The following is a 14945-nucleotide window of genomic DNA, read 5'->3' on the forward strand; positions in this document are numbered from 1 at the left end:
ACTGAAACAGATGTCCAGTCCTATACCTTCATCACCCTAGGATCGTAAAGTGCTATGCTATCTTCTGTGGTTATGAATATTTATTACGGTTGGAATGACATTTCATTGATTGTTTAGATCATGAACTCAGAAAATGAACTGTAACTATCTGAAGACCATGCAAGAGGCAAAATAAAACTTGAAGTGAATGTATGTGGTGTACTGTGTGTAAACCTACTTGCTGTGTCTGCCTCCTTACCTTTTGTCCTGCACTTTATGCCTCACCTACAGGCAAGTATTCCTCTCCACATCTGTTCCAAATTAGGGACCGACTCTTCAAGGGAGCCCTCTCCCACTCCCATCTCCAGTAAAAGACTTCCTTCCAGGTTTCATTCAAGGTGAGGCCAAAGATAAAAGGAGGCTGGTTCTTGACCTGTCCACCTTCTCACCATTCATAACCTGAATTAGGGCAACTAGTTTGAGTTCCCACCATCAAATAGGATAAGGAACACAATTTGCCTGGTTCTTTAGTCAAACGGTGAAAAATGGTAGGGAGTAGCCTAAATTGTGAGACAGGAAACCAAGATGGAAGTATGTGCTTGGGCTGATGTGGAATTACAAGCTTGAAAGCATGCCTCTGCCAGGAGCAGCAGTTAGTCCTCTGCTAGCAAGCGTCAACAGCCAGCCAGCGTCTGAAACTCAATGTAAGATGCCGTTTGGATAGTAAGCTATCCAACTGGTCGTTACAGCAGGAAGCATATATCTAGGAGAGGATGGTTTGGGTACCAGATACCCATAGCTGAAATTCTTCCTCTGCTCTTGGAGCTAAGGCAAATAGCACATTTCCTTAGCTTTTATAAGAAAAATGCTGCCCTGAAACTCACCTTTGCAGGGGGAATTGGAAAGATTTCCATTTTTTAGTCGTCTCCCTTTCACGAAAGCTTACCCTGGGTTGGAAGTGGTGGGAGACACTGGAGGGTGCAAGGAGCTAGAGAAAATGGAGGTAGGAGCCACGCTCAGAGAGCCTTGGTCATTGGAATGAGGAAGGAAGCAAATATTAATCCCAAATCCATGCTTCTGTTATGTCACTTTTCTCTTTGCGGTCCCACACACAGGTCTGAACGGGCCGCGCGCGTGCTCTTGGGCGAGGCCGGGCGAGGAAGCCCCTGGAACCGACCGACGAGTCTCGGTTTCTTCTCGCTCAATGTCGAGCGTCTCCTTTAATAGGCGGGACCAGAACCGGCCGGAGTCCCCGGCTTTGTACGTGTCGGAGGCGGAGTTCCCGGGCGGCCCTTGCAGCATGGCCGCCGGCGCCGCCGCCGCTTTAGCGTTTTTGAGTCAGGAGAGCAGAACCCGGCCCGGGGGAGTTGGGGGGCTGAGAGCCTCCGCTCCAGTCACTATGGACAGTTTTTTCTTCGGTATTGAGAAAGGAGGGGATGAGGGTAGTGCTGGGGCAGTAAGAGACAGGGCTGAGCAATAGGAGTGCAGATGGGTGCCCTACGTGGTTGGGGGCAGAGGGGATCGCACGCGGCAGTAGATAGGGGCGGCGAGACCGCTGCCTCACATGTGCCGGGCGGGCCCAGGGCCAACGGCCCCAAATGTTCCGGAGAAGTGGGAGAAGTGGGCGTATAGATGGCGGTCACTTCATGGCTGCATGGGATGGGGGTTTGTTGAACTCCGCCCCCCCCCACACACACACGCATACTCAAGTACACTCGCACTGTTACCTCTTCTAGGCTGTGAGCTCTCGGGCCACACTCGCTCTTTCACCTTCAAAGTAGAGGAAGAGGATGATGCAGAGCACGTGCTGGCTTTGACCATGGTGAGGGACGGTGGTGGGGGATGGTGGTGAATAGCTGGACCTGAGCAGAATACTGGTGGGCCTCTAACGGTTCCCCTCAACCCACCGTTTACTGGGAGTCCCCTCTGCTCAACTCCCACGGGGGGTGGCTTCCTTGGCCAGGTGATCCAAGGACCCCTGAGGGTGGGCAAGTTCTAGGATAGATACCTCCCATTGCTTGGGGAGACCCCAAGGCCTTGTGTACCTTTCCCAGCTCTGCCTCACTGAGGGGGCCAAAGATGAGTGTAATGTGGTAGAAGTTGTGGCCCGGAACCATGACCACCAGGAGATTGCTGTCCCTGTGGCCAACCTCAAGTTGTCCTGCCAACCCATGGTGAGTTCCCTGGCCATACCTTGCGGATGGGGGTGGTAAGGAATTGAGGACTTCAGGACTCATCACAAGATGGGGTGGGCCAGGAGCGGACCAGGCCTTCATCCTTTTCTTCTTCCCAGCTCAGTTTGGATGACTTCCAGCTCCAACCACCTGTAACCTTCCGCCTGAAGTCAGGTTCTGGCCCTGTGCGGATCACTGGGCGGCACCAGATTGGTGAGAGTCCTCTTCTTTGCCTCCAGTGGGCTCTCCATCGGGTCTCCCTCCATCCCACACTCTTGGCCCATCCCAGCCTTATCTCCCAGTGTAGCTCCCATAACAGGTTCTGCATGATGTGTCCTCCACTTTCTGTCCTACTCAAACCTCCCTCCCTCATGGATCCAGTCCCAGCTTCTCCACCTCCAGTGACGTGGACTCCTTTGGTTCTTTGTCACCCAGTTTAGTATCTGAGGTTCTTCCCACCTAGACCATATGCTCTGGGAGATCAGGGTCCCTGCAGGCCTAGCACCGCAGTGTATGAATAAGTGACATAAGGTATGAAGGGGGTCTGGCTTTAACAATCTCTTCCTCTTTATTACTTGTGTGTGCACCAGTTACTGTAAGCAATGACATTTCCGAGGAAGAAGAGAGCGGAGAAGAGGGGAATGAGGAGGAGGAAGCTGAGCTGTGCTCCATCCTGCCTGCCAAGAAGCAGCGGGGCAGGCCCTAGCACTCCTTGGTGAGTGAGAGGGAGCGGAGCCCAGCGGAGTCTTGGGAGCTGGTGGAGCAGGTGGTGACCCCTTGTCTGCTCTCCTCAGGTCAGCTAGCTGCCTGCCACACATGCTGTGCACCGCGTTGCTGTACAGTACTCAAGACTTTTAAATGTCTTCTCCGTTGAAGAGGAGGGGTGGGTTGGGGCATCTTGGGCTGGTGCTAGGAGAGAGGGGGGTCCCGTTCTCCATAGGACCCTGGTCTAATCTTGTACCATGCCTGGGGCTTCCCTTTTCTCCAGGAATGGGAAGAATTCTGAACTTCTGACCCTCTCCCCACTTGCCTATAAGGTTGGAGGTCAGCATCTGAAGCCCAGGACTACACATTTTTAATGCTTTTTACATTTTTGGATAAAGGTTGCAATAAAATGGTCTGGTTGTTTTGCAACTCATTTGTGTGCTTCTTCCCCTGCTGGGGTGGCATTCCCCTAGGGACCACCAGGTGGCACTATGGCAGCACTGAGGGTGGCCTCCGGCCTCAGGGAGGGTAAGGAAATGTGGGATCCTGCTATCCTGAGGGCCCTGAGGCCAGGCCAGATCTGGCCCAAACTGTCTTGCTAGAAGAGGACCTCCCAACTCCAAGCCTATTCCCAGTTCCTTCAGGTGGGGGAGGGCCATTCCAGGAGGTTATCAGCATCCAAACAAGGGGTCTGGGCCTCTGTCAGCACTCAGGCTGATGGGCAGGGGGGCAGATAAGGGGACTTAAGCAGCCCGAGGAATGTGCATGTCAGGCCCCGTGAGGGGGACCGGGTAGGGTGGAGGCTAGTCTTTGCTCCTCCTTCTAGTCTTGCAGGCTGTCTCCGAGTTGATCTGGGCCCTTAGAAACCTGATTCCGGGGGCCAGATGGAGGGGCCTGGCCAGATTGGGTGACAGGGAAACCAGAATCCGGGTGGCCTGGCATATGGGGGCGGAGAGGGGCCCCTGGGATTCAGCCTCCTGGGTTAAGGGGTTCCTGCTCCCCGCACACTGCCTGGTCTGGGGGTCTCTGGTGCCTGGAATCATCTGGTTCTGGGACTTGGCTGCTACTATGCCAGGAAGAAAAAGGGATATACCTGGCGTGAGCATGAGTGTGTATGTGACCAACTTCGGGGTCAGCAGTTCAGCAGCTGTGTTGATGGGGGGGCTCAATGCCCCACAAACAAACAAACAAATAATAGGTTACCTCCTGAGACAGCCTGGGGCCAGACATGCTGAGGATGGACAGAGAACAGTGCCTGGTGGGGCCAGGCCCACTCCCTCCCACACTGGCTGCTGGGCAAATGAGTGAGCAAGTGGGAGGGGTCCCTAGATAACCCAAAGGGGCTGGTATTGGGGTAGGTGAGGTAAACTTTAGATAGAATGTCCCCACAACAAGGAAAAGCACTCCCTCTTCAACACACATCCCTAGAGGAGGTTCCCCCTTCCCTGTCGTGAAGAGCAAAGGTCCAGTTTTTAATCCCCTTTTTCCATAAGTTGAGGATAAAGGAAATGATCCCTTTGTGTGTTGCGGTGATCAGGGTCTCAGGTCCCTTTCTACTCTCCAGGAGGACTTTACTGAAGTGCTGCCACCGGGAACCAGGGTGGAGGGGGCAGTCAGGCTTGAGACCATTCATCTCCCGGCAGCACTGGGTCTGCTGGGAAGAGAAGGGGGGCTGGCGCCCTCTGGTGGACGAGGTTGAAACCGCCCGTGGCCGTGCCGCTACCCCACGGCTCGTCTCTAGTGGCTCTAGGCATGCAGGAGCCCACGTGCCCAGCAAGTGGTCGGGGCCGCCGAAGTTCAGGCTGAAGGAGAGGGAATAAGTTACTAAGGCTGACTTCATTAATTCATTCATTCATCATTCACTGGAAGGGCTCCTCTGATAGAGCGCTTCCCTTCCTCCTCTCACCTATGGCCTCCAAAGTCCTCGGTACGTGAGAGGTTGGAGGCGCGCGAGACCCGCTGGGTGCAGCAAAAGTCTTCTCTTGGGGAAAGCTGATCCAGCTACCCCCTGCGCATGGCCCGCCCCAATATTTACCCCCCGCGACGCCACTGATGGCTCATTGTGTGCCTTGATTGTAGTCTTTGTGGGTCTCCCGCGGCCCGGGCTGGCGCCGAGCGCGCTCCTGCCCGCAGTGGGGGCCCAATCCACATCTGCCCCTTCGTCCAGGAGTTTTCCAGCCCCACCGGGCGCCCCACGGACAGAGCTGGGAATTGTTTTTTCTCCCTCCTAGCTCCAGTTTCTCCTCGATCCCCATTTCTGCCCCATCGCGCACAGTAGGAGCGCTGATGTGCGCTGAGGGGTGAAGGTGTACGCCTTTGTGTGCAGACCGTTGGAGGAAAGACGGGCCTGTATTTGAGGGACGAAGAGGGACGACTCCCAGACGAGGGCTCGAAGTGCTTAAGGCTGTCTCGACGATTTGCATTTGAACGGTCGCGAAGAGTGCGCGGCGCTTTGAACGCCGAGAACAGGAGGCGCGAGGTGGATCGAACGGCAGTCCCAGCGGCCTGCGCCGGCTGGTGTGGATTTGAGGGGCCCGGGGTGGGCCAGGGGGTGAGGGATACGTTTGGAAAGAGGCTGAAGTTGTGTGTTTGGGTACCGGCGAGGGCGTGTTTGCGGAGAGGCTGTTTGTGTTGGCGAGGAGCGTGTGTTTGTGTTTGCGGGAGGCGAGTTTGTGTGTGTGTGTGTATGTGTGTGTATTTGTGTTTGCAGAGTGTGGGGGCGGCCGGGAAAGGTGGCCTGGCTGTCACTCAGCGATCAGGTTGACAGGCGCTCCCTCATCAGGGCCAGGGAGCTCTGATTGCAGATTCGAGGAAACAAAATAGCAATTGTAATTACGGGGCTTTGATAAGATAAAGGAAGGAGAGAGCTGGCCAGGAGGCGAGCAAGCGAGCGAGGGAAGGAGAGAGAGGCCTGCTGGGGCCCCAAAGGAATATTTGCATCTGTCACTCACAGGGGTGCCCGGCAGTACCCCCTGGCCTGATGCGGGTGTGTCCCCATCTGCCCCTCTCTATAGACATGGACTTTTGGGGAGATGAGAATAATTCCCCCAAATTATCCAGGATCCAGTTTAGGGGAAATTCTCCAAATGTACTGGAACTTTGGTCCTGTAAAGACAAGGTTTAGGTGTAAGACTGAAACCCTGGCTTCCATGATTTTAGGCCCCAGGAGGCCCATCTCTGGGGAAGAGAGAGGACAGTGGGTTAACATCATTGAAGTTCAGCCCAGGGCCTTCAGAACCTTCTGGGGACTCCAGAACCCAGGTTGAACCCTGGTCTGAGCCAGGTGCTCTGGCTTCTACCACCACTCCAGGGAAGGGCAGGTGCCCAGAGAGACTTTGGACTGTGCACACTAAGGAGGGACCGAATGCCCTGACCCCTGCCTGGGTCCTGCTCCACGCTTTCTGAGACTTTTCAGAGGGCTAGGTCCCTGGTGGGGAGAAGGCCCGTCCCATCCTCTGTTCTCCATCTCTCCACTCATCAAGTGTTAATGCATGCAAATAAACTTTTTCAAGGACCTACTATGTGCAGGCATGAGGTGAAGTTGGTGAGCATCCTGCCTGCTTGTAGCAGTGCAGCTGGGGAGGTAGACACTCAACAGGTAGCCAGCCTGTAGGCCTCTAAGACAGAGAAGTAAAATAAAGGAAAAGGGCTGGTTGGGGCTTTAGGCACTGGAGCCCACCTCACCTGTCTCCCCCTCTAATGGACCCACCTCCCAGTGGCGTTGAAAGGAGATGGTGCAAGCCCAGCCTTTAGCAAATACAGTGCTCAATAAATGGTGGTGCTTATGATTATTATCTGTTGAGGCAAGGGGGTAAAGGCAAGTCTCCCTGGGGGGAGTGGCACATGTGCTGAGGTCTAAATGCTCAGCCACTTTCCCCATCACTCATTCATTGAATACTAACTGCAGAACAACCCTGCCCAGCTCTGTGCCATGAGCTGCATATTCTGAGCTCGTAAGACATGGTCCTTGCCTGGAGGTCTGTGTGGGTAAGAGCCAGCTGAGTGAAAAGACTCTTGAGGGGATAATAGGTAGGCTCAGGAAGTCTACTCTGAGAAAAGATGAGATCTTGGAACAAGTCTTCTAATTCTGTTTTCCCATTTGTACATTGCTCAGTATTAGCCTTACGACTGGAAGTGGGGAGAGGTGGGGCACAGAGAAAGGCGAGGTAGGTAGAACTTGGCTGTGCTGCTGGATGAGGGCCTGTCTGCTGCCTCTGGTCTAATGGCTTCCTGGGACCTTCCATTCCCTTCAGCCCAACGGCCAGAGACATGATTGGGGCGGAGGGGGCAGTGAGGCAGGGGAAGTCCGGTGAAGGCAGAAGCTGGGCCGGGGCATCAGTGGCTCCACCTGCTCCTCAGAAGTACCAGGGCACCTCTGCCCACCCAGGCTGCTCCCAAAGAAGCACTATGGCTCAGGGTTTCCAGCAGCGCCTGGAGGAAAGGAATGAGGGGCTGGGAAAGGCTTAGACAAGTCCCTACCTCCTCCTTTGGCTCTTCCTCCACCCCAGCTGACACAAAGCATCAGTCCTGGTCCAGTACACAGTAGGTGTGTGTGTAAATACCTGTTAAGAGCACAAATAATGGGACTCTAGAGGGAACGACTAGTGGCCTGGGTCCGAGTTTCTTCCCCAGGAAAAGCAGCTGAGAGCAGTTATTTTGCCCCATCTGCCTGTTGCTTTGGGGGGGGCAATAGGGACTGCGCGTCCTTGCCAGCGACCTCGGGGCTCTCTCACAGAGGTGGGTCGTTGTTCCGTTGTTCCTCCCAAGTTTCAGATCAGCGCACGCACGTGTGTGAATGAGTATGGGGGAGTCAGAGGCGGGAGTGATGGTGATAATGGGGGGGGGAATTCAGGGACGGGGTGATGGTGATAATGGGGCGGGAGGAGGAGAAGGCCTTTTTGGAGACTGAGCAAGATAGGAGAAACCCGCAAGGCGGAGTACTCAGCAGAAAGACGGGGAGTCGGGTCCCCGTCGCACATGCACTCACTGCTGGAGAGCCGAGTGTACAGCCGTTCAGTCCAGTGTCAGCGGCCACTTCCCGGGGGCAGGCCCAGCGGGAGCGCACAGTAGGTGGCTCAGAGACCCGCCGTGTAGCCTGAGGCGTGAGTGGACCCGGCCCCACGGTGGAGCCCTGGCACTTTCGGACTCGGGCGCACCACCGGTGGTCCAGCAAGCCCCTGACAAGGGTCTCGGGACTCCATGGAGCAAGCGGCCCGAGGCGCCCCCCATCCCCGCGTGTCCAGACCCTAAGAGCGCGCGAGGGGACCGGGCAGGGATGGGGGAGGCGCCCACCCGGCCGCCCCCGCCCCTCCGGCGGGTCCCCAGACCCCTCCCCTAGCCCAGACCCCCAATCCCAGACCCGCCGGCCGCCCCGCCCCGGCCGCCCCGCCCCCGCCCCGGGCTGCGTCCGGGCCCCAGCTCCCAGCCGGGGGCTGCGGGCTCCGGCCGCCCGCCCCGCGCTCCCCCCTCGCGCCCGGTGCGGCGCCCCCCGCCCCCACCCCTCCCCCTCCCTTCCCACCTACCCACCCACCCTGCCGGCCCGTTACCCTCCGCCTGCTCCGGATCCTGAGCAGCCAGCGGCCACCGGCTCCGGCAGCTGCGTTGAGCGACTCGGCGCGGCGCGGCCAGCTCGACCTTCCACGGGACCCGCGGAGCCGCGTCGGCATCGCCGCTAGGCTCCCGCCCTCGAGCCGTCCTCGCTCGCCGCCGCCCTCGGCTCGTGCGTCCGCGGCCGCTCGCGGGCCGGCGTGATCCCGCCGGGGCTCCCTGCGCTCCCCCGGCCGCGCGCCATGGGCAGCCCCCGCTCGGCCCTGAGCTGCCTGTGAGTACCACCGCCCCGTCCCCGCTGGCTGCGCGCCGCGCCCCTCGCTCACCCCGCGCCCCTCTCTCTCCCGCCCGCTTTTGTCTCCCACAGGCTGTTGCACTTGCTGGTTCTCTGCCTCCAAGCCCAGGTAAGGCGCACTACACGGAGGCGGGGGCCGGGGCCAGCGGGGGACGCGGGTTGGCCAGGTCAGGCAGGGGCGCGAGGACCGACCCTGTGGCCAGCGCGGCAGGGCTGGAAGGAACCTTAGAAATCCAATTCCGAGCTACCCTGAGTTGGAAGCTAAGGAACAGAGAGGTAGTTCCCTGCCCAAGGTCACACAGCCAGTGAGTGGCGAGGCTAGAACCCAAAGTCTGGGAATCCAGTGCTGTCTCCCACGCATCCTAGCCAGGTTGGGATGGATGGAGAATACCATCATGGGCAGCCACACCTGGCCGCCGAGGAAGGGGGCAGTCCTGGCATTCGTTGTCAGAAGTCGGGGTGACTGCCACAGGGACCCTCTCCGCGGCTCTAGGGGGAGGCTTGTGGCGGGTCTGGCCGAAAGATCAGGTGCCTAGGCCTTCAGCGCACTCAACATTTGCTCCGTAAATTTGTCTTTATAAATGTCAGGGGTCAGGCAGCGCTGCCTCCCTACTTAAAAGCGCCCTGCTCTTCTAGGAAGGCCCGGGCGGGGGGCCTACGCTGGGCAGGGAGCTGGCTTCCCTGTTCCGAGCTGGCCGCGAGTCCCAGGGTGTTTCCCAACAGGTGGGTCCAGATCCTTCCCCATCCCGGGGCTCATCCATACTAGGCTGGGTCTGCCCGACTTTCCTGGGTGGGGGTGGTGGCCTGAGCTGGCATGTTGGGGGGACCCCCAGCCCCTGCCAGCTGCCTGGGGCAGTGGAGGGAGGTGCAGGGTGAAGGGGGCCACTCTGGGCCCCTGGGCAGAGTAACATTATAATGGCGTGTTGTGTATTTTTCAATTTCCTAAAGGTAACTGTTCAGTCCTCACCTAATTTTACACAGCATGTGAGGGAGCAGAGCCTGGTGACGGATCAGCTCAGCCGCCGCCTCATCCGGACCTACCAGCTCTACAGCCGCACCAGCGGGAAGCACGTGCAGGTCCTGGCCAACAAGCGCATCAACGCCATGGCAGAAGACGGGGACCCTTTCGGTAAGGCAAGCCGCACTGTGGGTAGGGTAAAGGTAGCTTGTGGGACATGCCCTCTTCCCCTCCCTGGCTTGATGTGACTGGACTCACCAGCCCCATCTGTGTGGGCCAGGGGCCTGCAGCCTCCCCAGCTCAGAAGGCAAGGAGTTAAGTAAGGCAAAAAAGAATTTTGGGGGTCAGCTGGAGAAGAGAGGCCTGGGGAAGGGACCTCAGGGAGTACTTGCCCCACAGGTGCCCCTTCCCTGCCCAGCAGATGAATGAATCCAGGAATTTCCCCTTACACCTCCCCCTTTCATACACCTCTCCCCAGCTGCAGGTGGAAGCAGAGGGTTCAGGGGGAGGAGGCCCAGGTTTAAGGGAAGCTCTTGAAAGAGGATATGTCGCCAGGGCCCACAAAAGCAGAGTGGGAAAGAGAAGGGAGAGAAGTCCCCCCAACTCTCGTAGCTTGGGGGGGGTTGCTGTGAACCTTTAAATACTTTGATCAGAAGGGTCAATTACACATGGGGACTAGGCTTGGAAAGGGGCCCTCCCTGCTCCACTTACCCAGGAACCTACGAGGTCTGTCAGAGCAGGGCTCCCAGCTCCCCTTGGGGTGGTGAGTATAGGGAGCTACTGCGGGGTGGAGAGGCTGGGGACTGATTGATTTCTAAAACATTCAATATTCCTGCCTTGAAACAAGGCCAATTTCTAGAGTCCTGGATGTACCAAGAGAAAAGCAAGCCCTCTGGGCGGCTGGTGTTGTTTTTAGAGAGTGATTATTGTGAGTTTAAAAACCTTTAAATAATGACCAAGTTAAACAAGCATGAAAGGAGAGGGGAAGACTCTATTAAAATGTAATAAAAAGGTGAGGCATTTTAAGAGCTAAGAAGAAAAATGAAGAATGATATAAAACAGAAAAAGAACGAGCCTTTTTTCAGATGTGAGTTTGAAAAGAGTTGCAAGTCTGTAAATGTTAAAAAAGAGGTTCAAGATTGTTCTCTATGAATCTCTGGAGAGACCCCCGCGTCTGGCAGAGCGATTAAAACTCTTCTTACTTTCACCTTTTTTAACATTTCCTGAATACTTTCTCCTCTTCTCGAGCCAGTTTGGGGGATCGAGTATGTCTCGCTGCATTTTTTCTGCGTCGACGTAGCTGACTTCCCTTCAAAGCTGGAGAAGGAGACATAATTTTCCTGGGATAAATCTGTCACTGGGTGGAAGAATAGGTTTGAAAATGTTAAGCTTTCCAAAAGCCCAGTCGAGAAAGCCGCTGTAAACTGTGGCCCGAGCTCCCCAGATCCTTCCAGGAAGGAGAGTGGGGGCTCTTGGCAGTGGGGGTGGGGAGGGCCAGCCCGGTGGCCCAGCTTCCCCGCTGGGCTGGCAGGGCCAGCCTACCGTCCCTTTGTCCCTCCAAACTGGCTGCTAGCTGCCCTTCTCAGCTTCCAAGGAAAGGGAATGAATGCCTGGCTTCTTCTGGGTTTGCTCCATTAGAGCAAATGGTCCAGATCCTTGGGTTTTGGGGAGGGAAGAAGAGGCTAAACGGGCCATGGGGGATCTCGTCTTCAGACACCAGAGGTTTGGTGTCACTTCTCTCCTTACCACGTATAGGAGGCTTCTCAGACATCTTGGTCCCTTCCTGCCCAACAGGAGTAGGAGCTGGAGGGCCTAAGAGCAGAGGCCTCGGGTGTCCAGCCAGCACAGGAAGAGTCTGGGAAAGAACAGCAGAGAGGTCCCAGCTGCTTCCTTATGGGTCCCAAGAAGGGACAGAGGGGCCTACTCCATCCCTGTTTGCCCCATTTGACCAGAATCCTCTGAGTGGGATCCTCTCTTGCCCTTCTCCCGCCAGTGTTCTTCCTGGCCCTTAAAAGCAGCTGCTCCTTGCTCTGGAAGGCAGACCAGAAGAGGGATGAGCAGACTGGCTGGGTCCAAGAGGAGGTGGGTGGGAGGAGAGGTGACAGCTGCATTTCCCCCGGCTGACTTGGAGCCAGAATGGGGACTTGGCCACTGGGTCCCAGCTCAGTGCTTATGTGAAGGGGGGTTAGTCACAGGCTGGGCATTGAGGGTTGCCTTGCTAACCTTGGTGTCCATACCCTCCTCCCCATTAGTTTCAGGGACAGAGAAGGTGCCACCTTGTCAGTGCAGGCTGGGAGGCAGTTCTGGGAGTCCCAGAACTGCTTTCTCAATGAGGGAAAAGGCTGGGCTCTGCAACAGGGAGGGCAGCGGACCCAGCCCCTTCTGTCCCATCCCAAAGGGCTAAGTCAGCCCTCACTCCCTTTTTGGGGACAGCCTCAAAGGGAGCAGTTATACAGAGAGTGGACAGGGATGAGCTTTTGTGGCAAGTTGGCTGTCTGAGGAGAGGAGAGAAGGGGAAGAAGGCACAGAATTCAGCTCCCTGTCTCCTGGCTCTCCAGACTGAGAGGCAAGCCTGATTTCTCCTCTCCTCACCCACAGAAGAGGTTTGGTCACTGGGGTGAGAAGCTCAGCTGTGATGTAGGTTGAAAGAGGAAAGACCATTGAGTTGTCGATTTCTGGACACTGTGGCTGGGGATTGTGGTGACTGGGCAGCATGGGGAAGAGGCAGGACCCTCCCAGCTAGTGTCTGAGTTCTGGGACAGCAGCATTCTATGGGCTGTGTTAGGGAGAGCTGTCCCATCCCTATCACCTTCTCCGCAAGCGAGCAGGGCTGGGGGTGGGGGATTGGCCAAGGCTGTTAGAACCCAGGTACTAGAAACAGGAGAGAGTGCTTTTACCTTTGGCCTCAGGACTGGAGGTCACCACTGCACCCAGATGTTTCTAATGATCTGTGAGGCATGTGCACATAATATTTTGAGTTGTAAGTATCCTCAGAGATCTTTTGATTCTCAGGAGAACGCTATTCATGAAGCCTCGACATAAAAGTCATTACTGTCTGGTTTTAAAATAGGGTGTTTTAATTTGATGGCCCCAAGAACACTCTGCAGAACCCAGTTGGTACACCTTGACCTCATGCATCCCCCTCTGTAAACCCAGGTGAGGGGCCTGAGGCCCAGAAAGGGGACTTGACCAGAGTTGCGCAGCATACTAGTAGCTGGGCTGGGGCTAAAGCCTGTGTCTTGGGTACTGGCCCTTGGAGAGGTTGCTGCTGGGATGTGACAAGTCTGTAGGCCAGCCGGGGTAAGGACCTGGCATAGTCGGGGTCAGGGAGCTTCCAATAACCTCCAGCCTCCATCCCCAACAGCAAAGCTCATTGTGGAGACAGATACCTTTGGGAGCAGGGTTCGAGTCCGAGGAGCTGAGACGGGCCTCTATATCTGCATGAACAAGAAGGGGAAGCTGATTGCCAAGGTGAGGCCCCAGAAAGAAGGGGAGCCCTTGGGGCCTGGGGATCGAGCTGGGCTGGCTGAGCTCCTCCAGGATCTCAACAAGGTGGGCAAAGAGACACAGGGCCACCTTGGGGTTACCTAAGGATTGGGAGGGAGAGGTGAGGGAGACGGAAACTGCTTGAGAGATGAAAAGCTGTAAAGGCAAAGGAGGAAGAAGGAAGGCTAGGCAAGGGGCTGGGAGGAGGTTGGTAAATTCCATATATCTTTTTAACAAATCGCCAAATTGCTTTGCTATTATGTCCAATTACATGGTACCAGCATTTGGAATGTTCAGCAAGCCGCAGGCCCAGCCCATCGGCCCAGCTCTGAAATGGCCCCATTAGTCACGGCTCCTCTGCAGGCTCAAGCTCCCCGCTTGCTTGTTGGGCTTCTGGGGCTCAGTGTCTCCTCCCAGGCCTCCCCTCCCCCATAGGGTGGCTGCCCTAGGGCCCCGCAGCCGGAACCCTGAGGTGGGCAGGTGGGGAAACGGGTACTCACAGCTCTGGCCAGACTCATGGGCAGGAGGCCAGGGCAGGCAGGGTCTGGGCCCCCTCTCTGCCTCTCTGTGTTGGGGCCCAGCCCCTCCGTAGATGGCCATGTGTCACTGCTGCCCGGGAGGACAGGAAGTTGCCGGGTGGGCTGCGAGTTGTGAGGGATTAGAGAGCGGGTGCCTGGGCAGGGGGTGGGGCTGCAGCTCCTGCCCACCCTGCCATCTGCTGGGGTGCCCACCTGCTGTCTGGGGCCGCCTGCCCTCTGCCTCTACTGGGGGGGGGCTCCGGACAGAGCCCAGTAATGCTGTGTCTGGCCCCCCTACCTGCAGAGCAACGGCAAAGGCAAGGATTGTGTCTTCACGGAGATCGTGCTGGAGAACAACTACACGGCCCTGCAGAACGCCAAGTACGAGGGCTGGTACATGGCCTTCACCCGCAAGGGCCGGCCCCGCAAGGGCTCCAAAACGCGGCAGCACCAGCGCGAGGTCCACTTCATGAAGCGGCTGCCCCGCGGCCACCACACGACCGAGCAGAGTCTGCGCTTCGAGTTCCTTAACTACCCGCCCTTCACGCGCAGCCTGCGCGGCAGCCAGAGGACTTGGGCCCCAGAGCCCCGATAGGCGCCTGCCCGGCCCCTCCCGCAGCTCCCAGCGCAGAGATTTCCATCTTGAGGGAGCACAAACAGAGAAACTCAAGCAAGATGAGGTCTGCGCTACTGAAGGCTGGGGAGGAGCTGGGGGAACCCCGGGTTCTAGTTGTTGATAATTGTTTGCTGTTGGTTTTTTTTTTTTTTTTTTTTTTTAAACAAAAGAGAGGCTCTATTTTTGTATTCCACTTGGCTGTGGTGTCTTCTTAACTCTCAGGAAGGTCGGTTAGTGGCCCAGAGTGGGATTGGGGGTGTTGTTCCCAGGGAGTTGGGGGGCTTTTTCTAGTCCAGCAAAAGTGCTCATGGGCCCCCAGCACCTGCAGGGCAAGCTGGCCAGGCAGCCAGGGACTCCACTGTACCTCCAAGTGGGGGGCAGGGAGGGAAGGGTCAGGACTTAGGTCATGTGTTTTAAAGGTGGGTGTCAGTGGGCGTAGGTTGTGTATTATTTGCTATTAAATGACTGAAATATTTATTTAACTTTCATATTAAAAATGTGTGTTGGAGAGTGAGTCCTCCTGTAGTCAGCCTCCCTCCCCCTGCCCTACTCCAGCCAGGGGTGGGGTGGAGGCTGGGAGATAGAGTAAATGAGGCAGCAGTTCTGACTGCAGACTCCCTTCATCGGAAGGACTCGTACATACCTGTCAGCCGCCTTCATCACTGTC

At 56.7% G+C, this 14945-nt stretch overlaps 2 protein-coding genes across 6 annotated transcripts; both read left to right on the forward strand.

Moving 5' to 3' along the window:
• Positions 1 to 1240: 1240 nt before the first annotated feature.
• Positions 1241 to 3287, forward strand: NPM3 (nucleophosmin/nucleoplasmin 3). 2 transcript variants are annotated; one of them, XR_004425268.1, is made up of 7 exons: positions 1241 to 1397; positions 1716 to 1801; positions 2034 to 2153; positions 2273 to 2366; positions 2744 to 2868; positions 2948 to 3036; positions 3142 to 3287. XR_004425268.1 is itself a non-coding variant. In XM_033129814.1 (6 exons), exons 1-5 carry the CDS (start codon positions 1280 to 1282, stop codon positions 2857 to 2859), a joined length of 534 nt encoding a protein of 177 aa, XP_032985705.1. In that variant the 5' UTR covers positions 1241 to 1279; the 3' UTR covers positions 2860 to 2868; positions 2948 to 3287. The 2 variants fall into 2 exon arrangements, 1 of the variants encoding a protein (XP_032985705.1); XM_033129814.1 differs by having other exon boundaries at positions 2948 to 3287.
• A 5142-nt stretch (positions 3288 to 8429) lies between these two features.
• FGF8 (fibroblast growth factor 8) lies at positions 8430 to 14450 on the forward strand. 4 transcript variants are annotated; one of them, XM_033130899.1, is made up of 6 exons: positions 8430 to 8679; positions 8773 to 8809; positions 9337 to 9423; positions 9649 to 9829; positions 13023 to 13129; positions 13967 to 14450. In XM_033130899.1, the coding sequence occupies exons 1-6, from the start codon at positions 8648 to 8650 to the stop codon at positions 14255 to 14257; spliced, it is 735 nt and encodes a 244-aa protein (XP_032986790.1). In that variant the 5' UTR covers positions 8430 to 8647; the 3' UTR covers positions 14258 to 14450. The 4 variants fall into 4 exon arrangements, with proteins under 4 accessions (XP_032986790.1, XP_032986791.1, XP_032986794.1 ...); XM_033130900.1 differs by having other exon boundaries at positions 9682 to 9829; positions 13967 to 14449; XM_033130903.1 differs by lacking the exon at positions 9337 to 9423 and having other exon boundaries at positions 9682 to 9829.
• The last annotated feature ends 495 nt before the right edge of the window (positions 14451 to 14945 follow it).

This window comes from Rhinolophus ferrumequinum, chromosome 16, assembly GCF_004115265.2.
Source record: "Rhinolophus ferrumequinum isolate MPI-CBG mRhiFer1 chromosome 16, mRhiFer1_v1.p, whole genome shotgun sequence".
Classification (NCBI taxonomy): domain Eukaryota; kingdom Metazoa; phylum Chordata; class Mammalia; order Chiroptera; family Rhinolophidae; genus Rhinolophus; species Rhinolophus ferrumequinum.

Bases quoted from the DNA above. Each gene is read 5' to 3' on its own strand.
- FGF8 (XM_033130899.1), top strand. From the start codon at position 8,648: ATGGGCAGCCCCCGCTCGGCCCTGAGCTGCCT. The intron at 8,680-8,772 runs GTGAGTACCACC...TGTCTCCCACAG, and splicing joins CGCTCGGCCCTGAGCTGCCT to GCTGTTGCACTTGCTGGTTC. The intron at 8,810-9,336 runs GTAAGGCGCACT...CTGCTCTTCTAG, and splicing joins TTCTCTGCCTCCAAGCCCAG to GAAGGCCCGGGCGGGGGGCC.
- NPM3 (XM_033129814.1), top strand. From the start codon at position 1,280: ATGGCCGCCGGCGCCGCCGCCGCTTTAGCGTTTTTGAGTCAGGAGAGC. The intron at 1,802-2,033 runs GTGAGGGACGGT...TACCTTTCCCAG, and splicing joins ACGTGCTGGCTTTGACCATG to CTCTGCCTCACTGAGGGGGC. The intron at 2,367-2,743 runs GTGAGAGTCCTC...TGTGTGCACCAG, and splicing joins CACTGGGCGGCACCAGATTG to TTACTGTAAGCAATGACATT.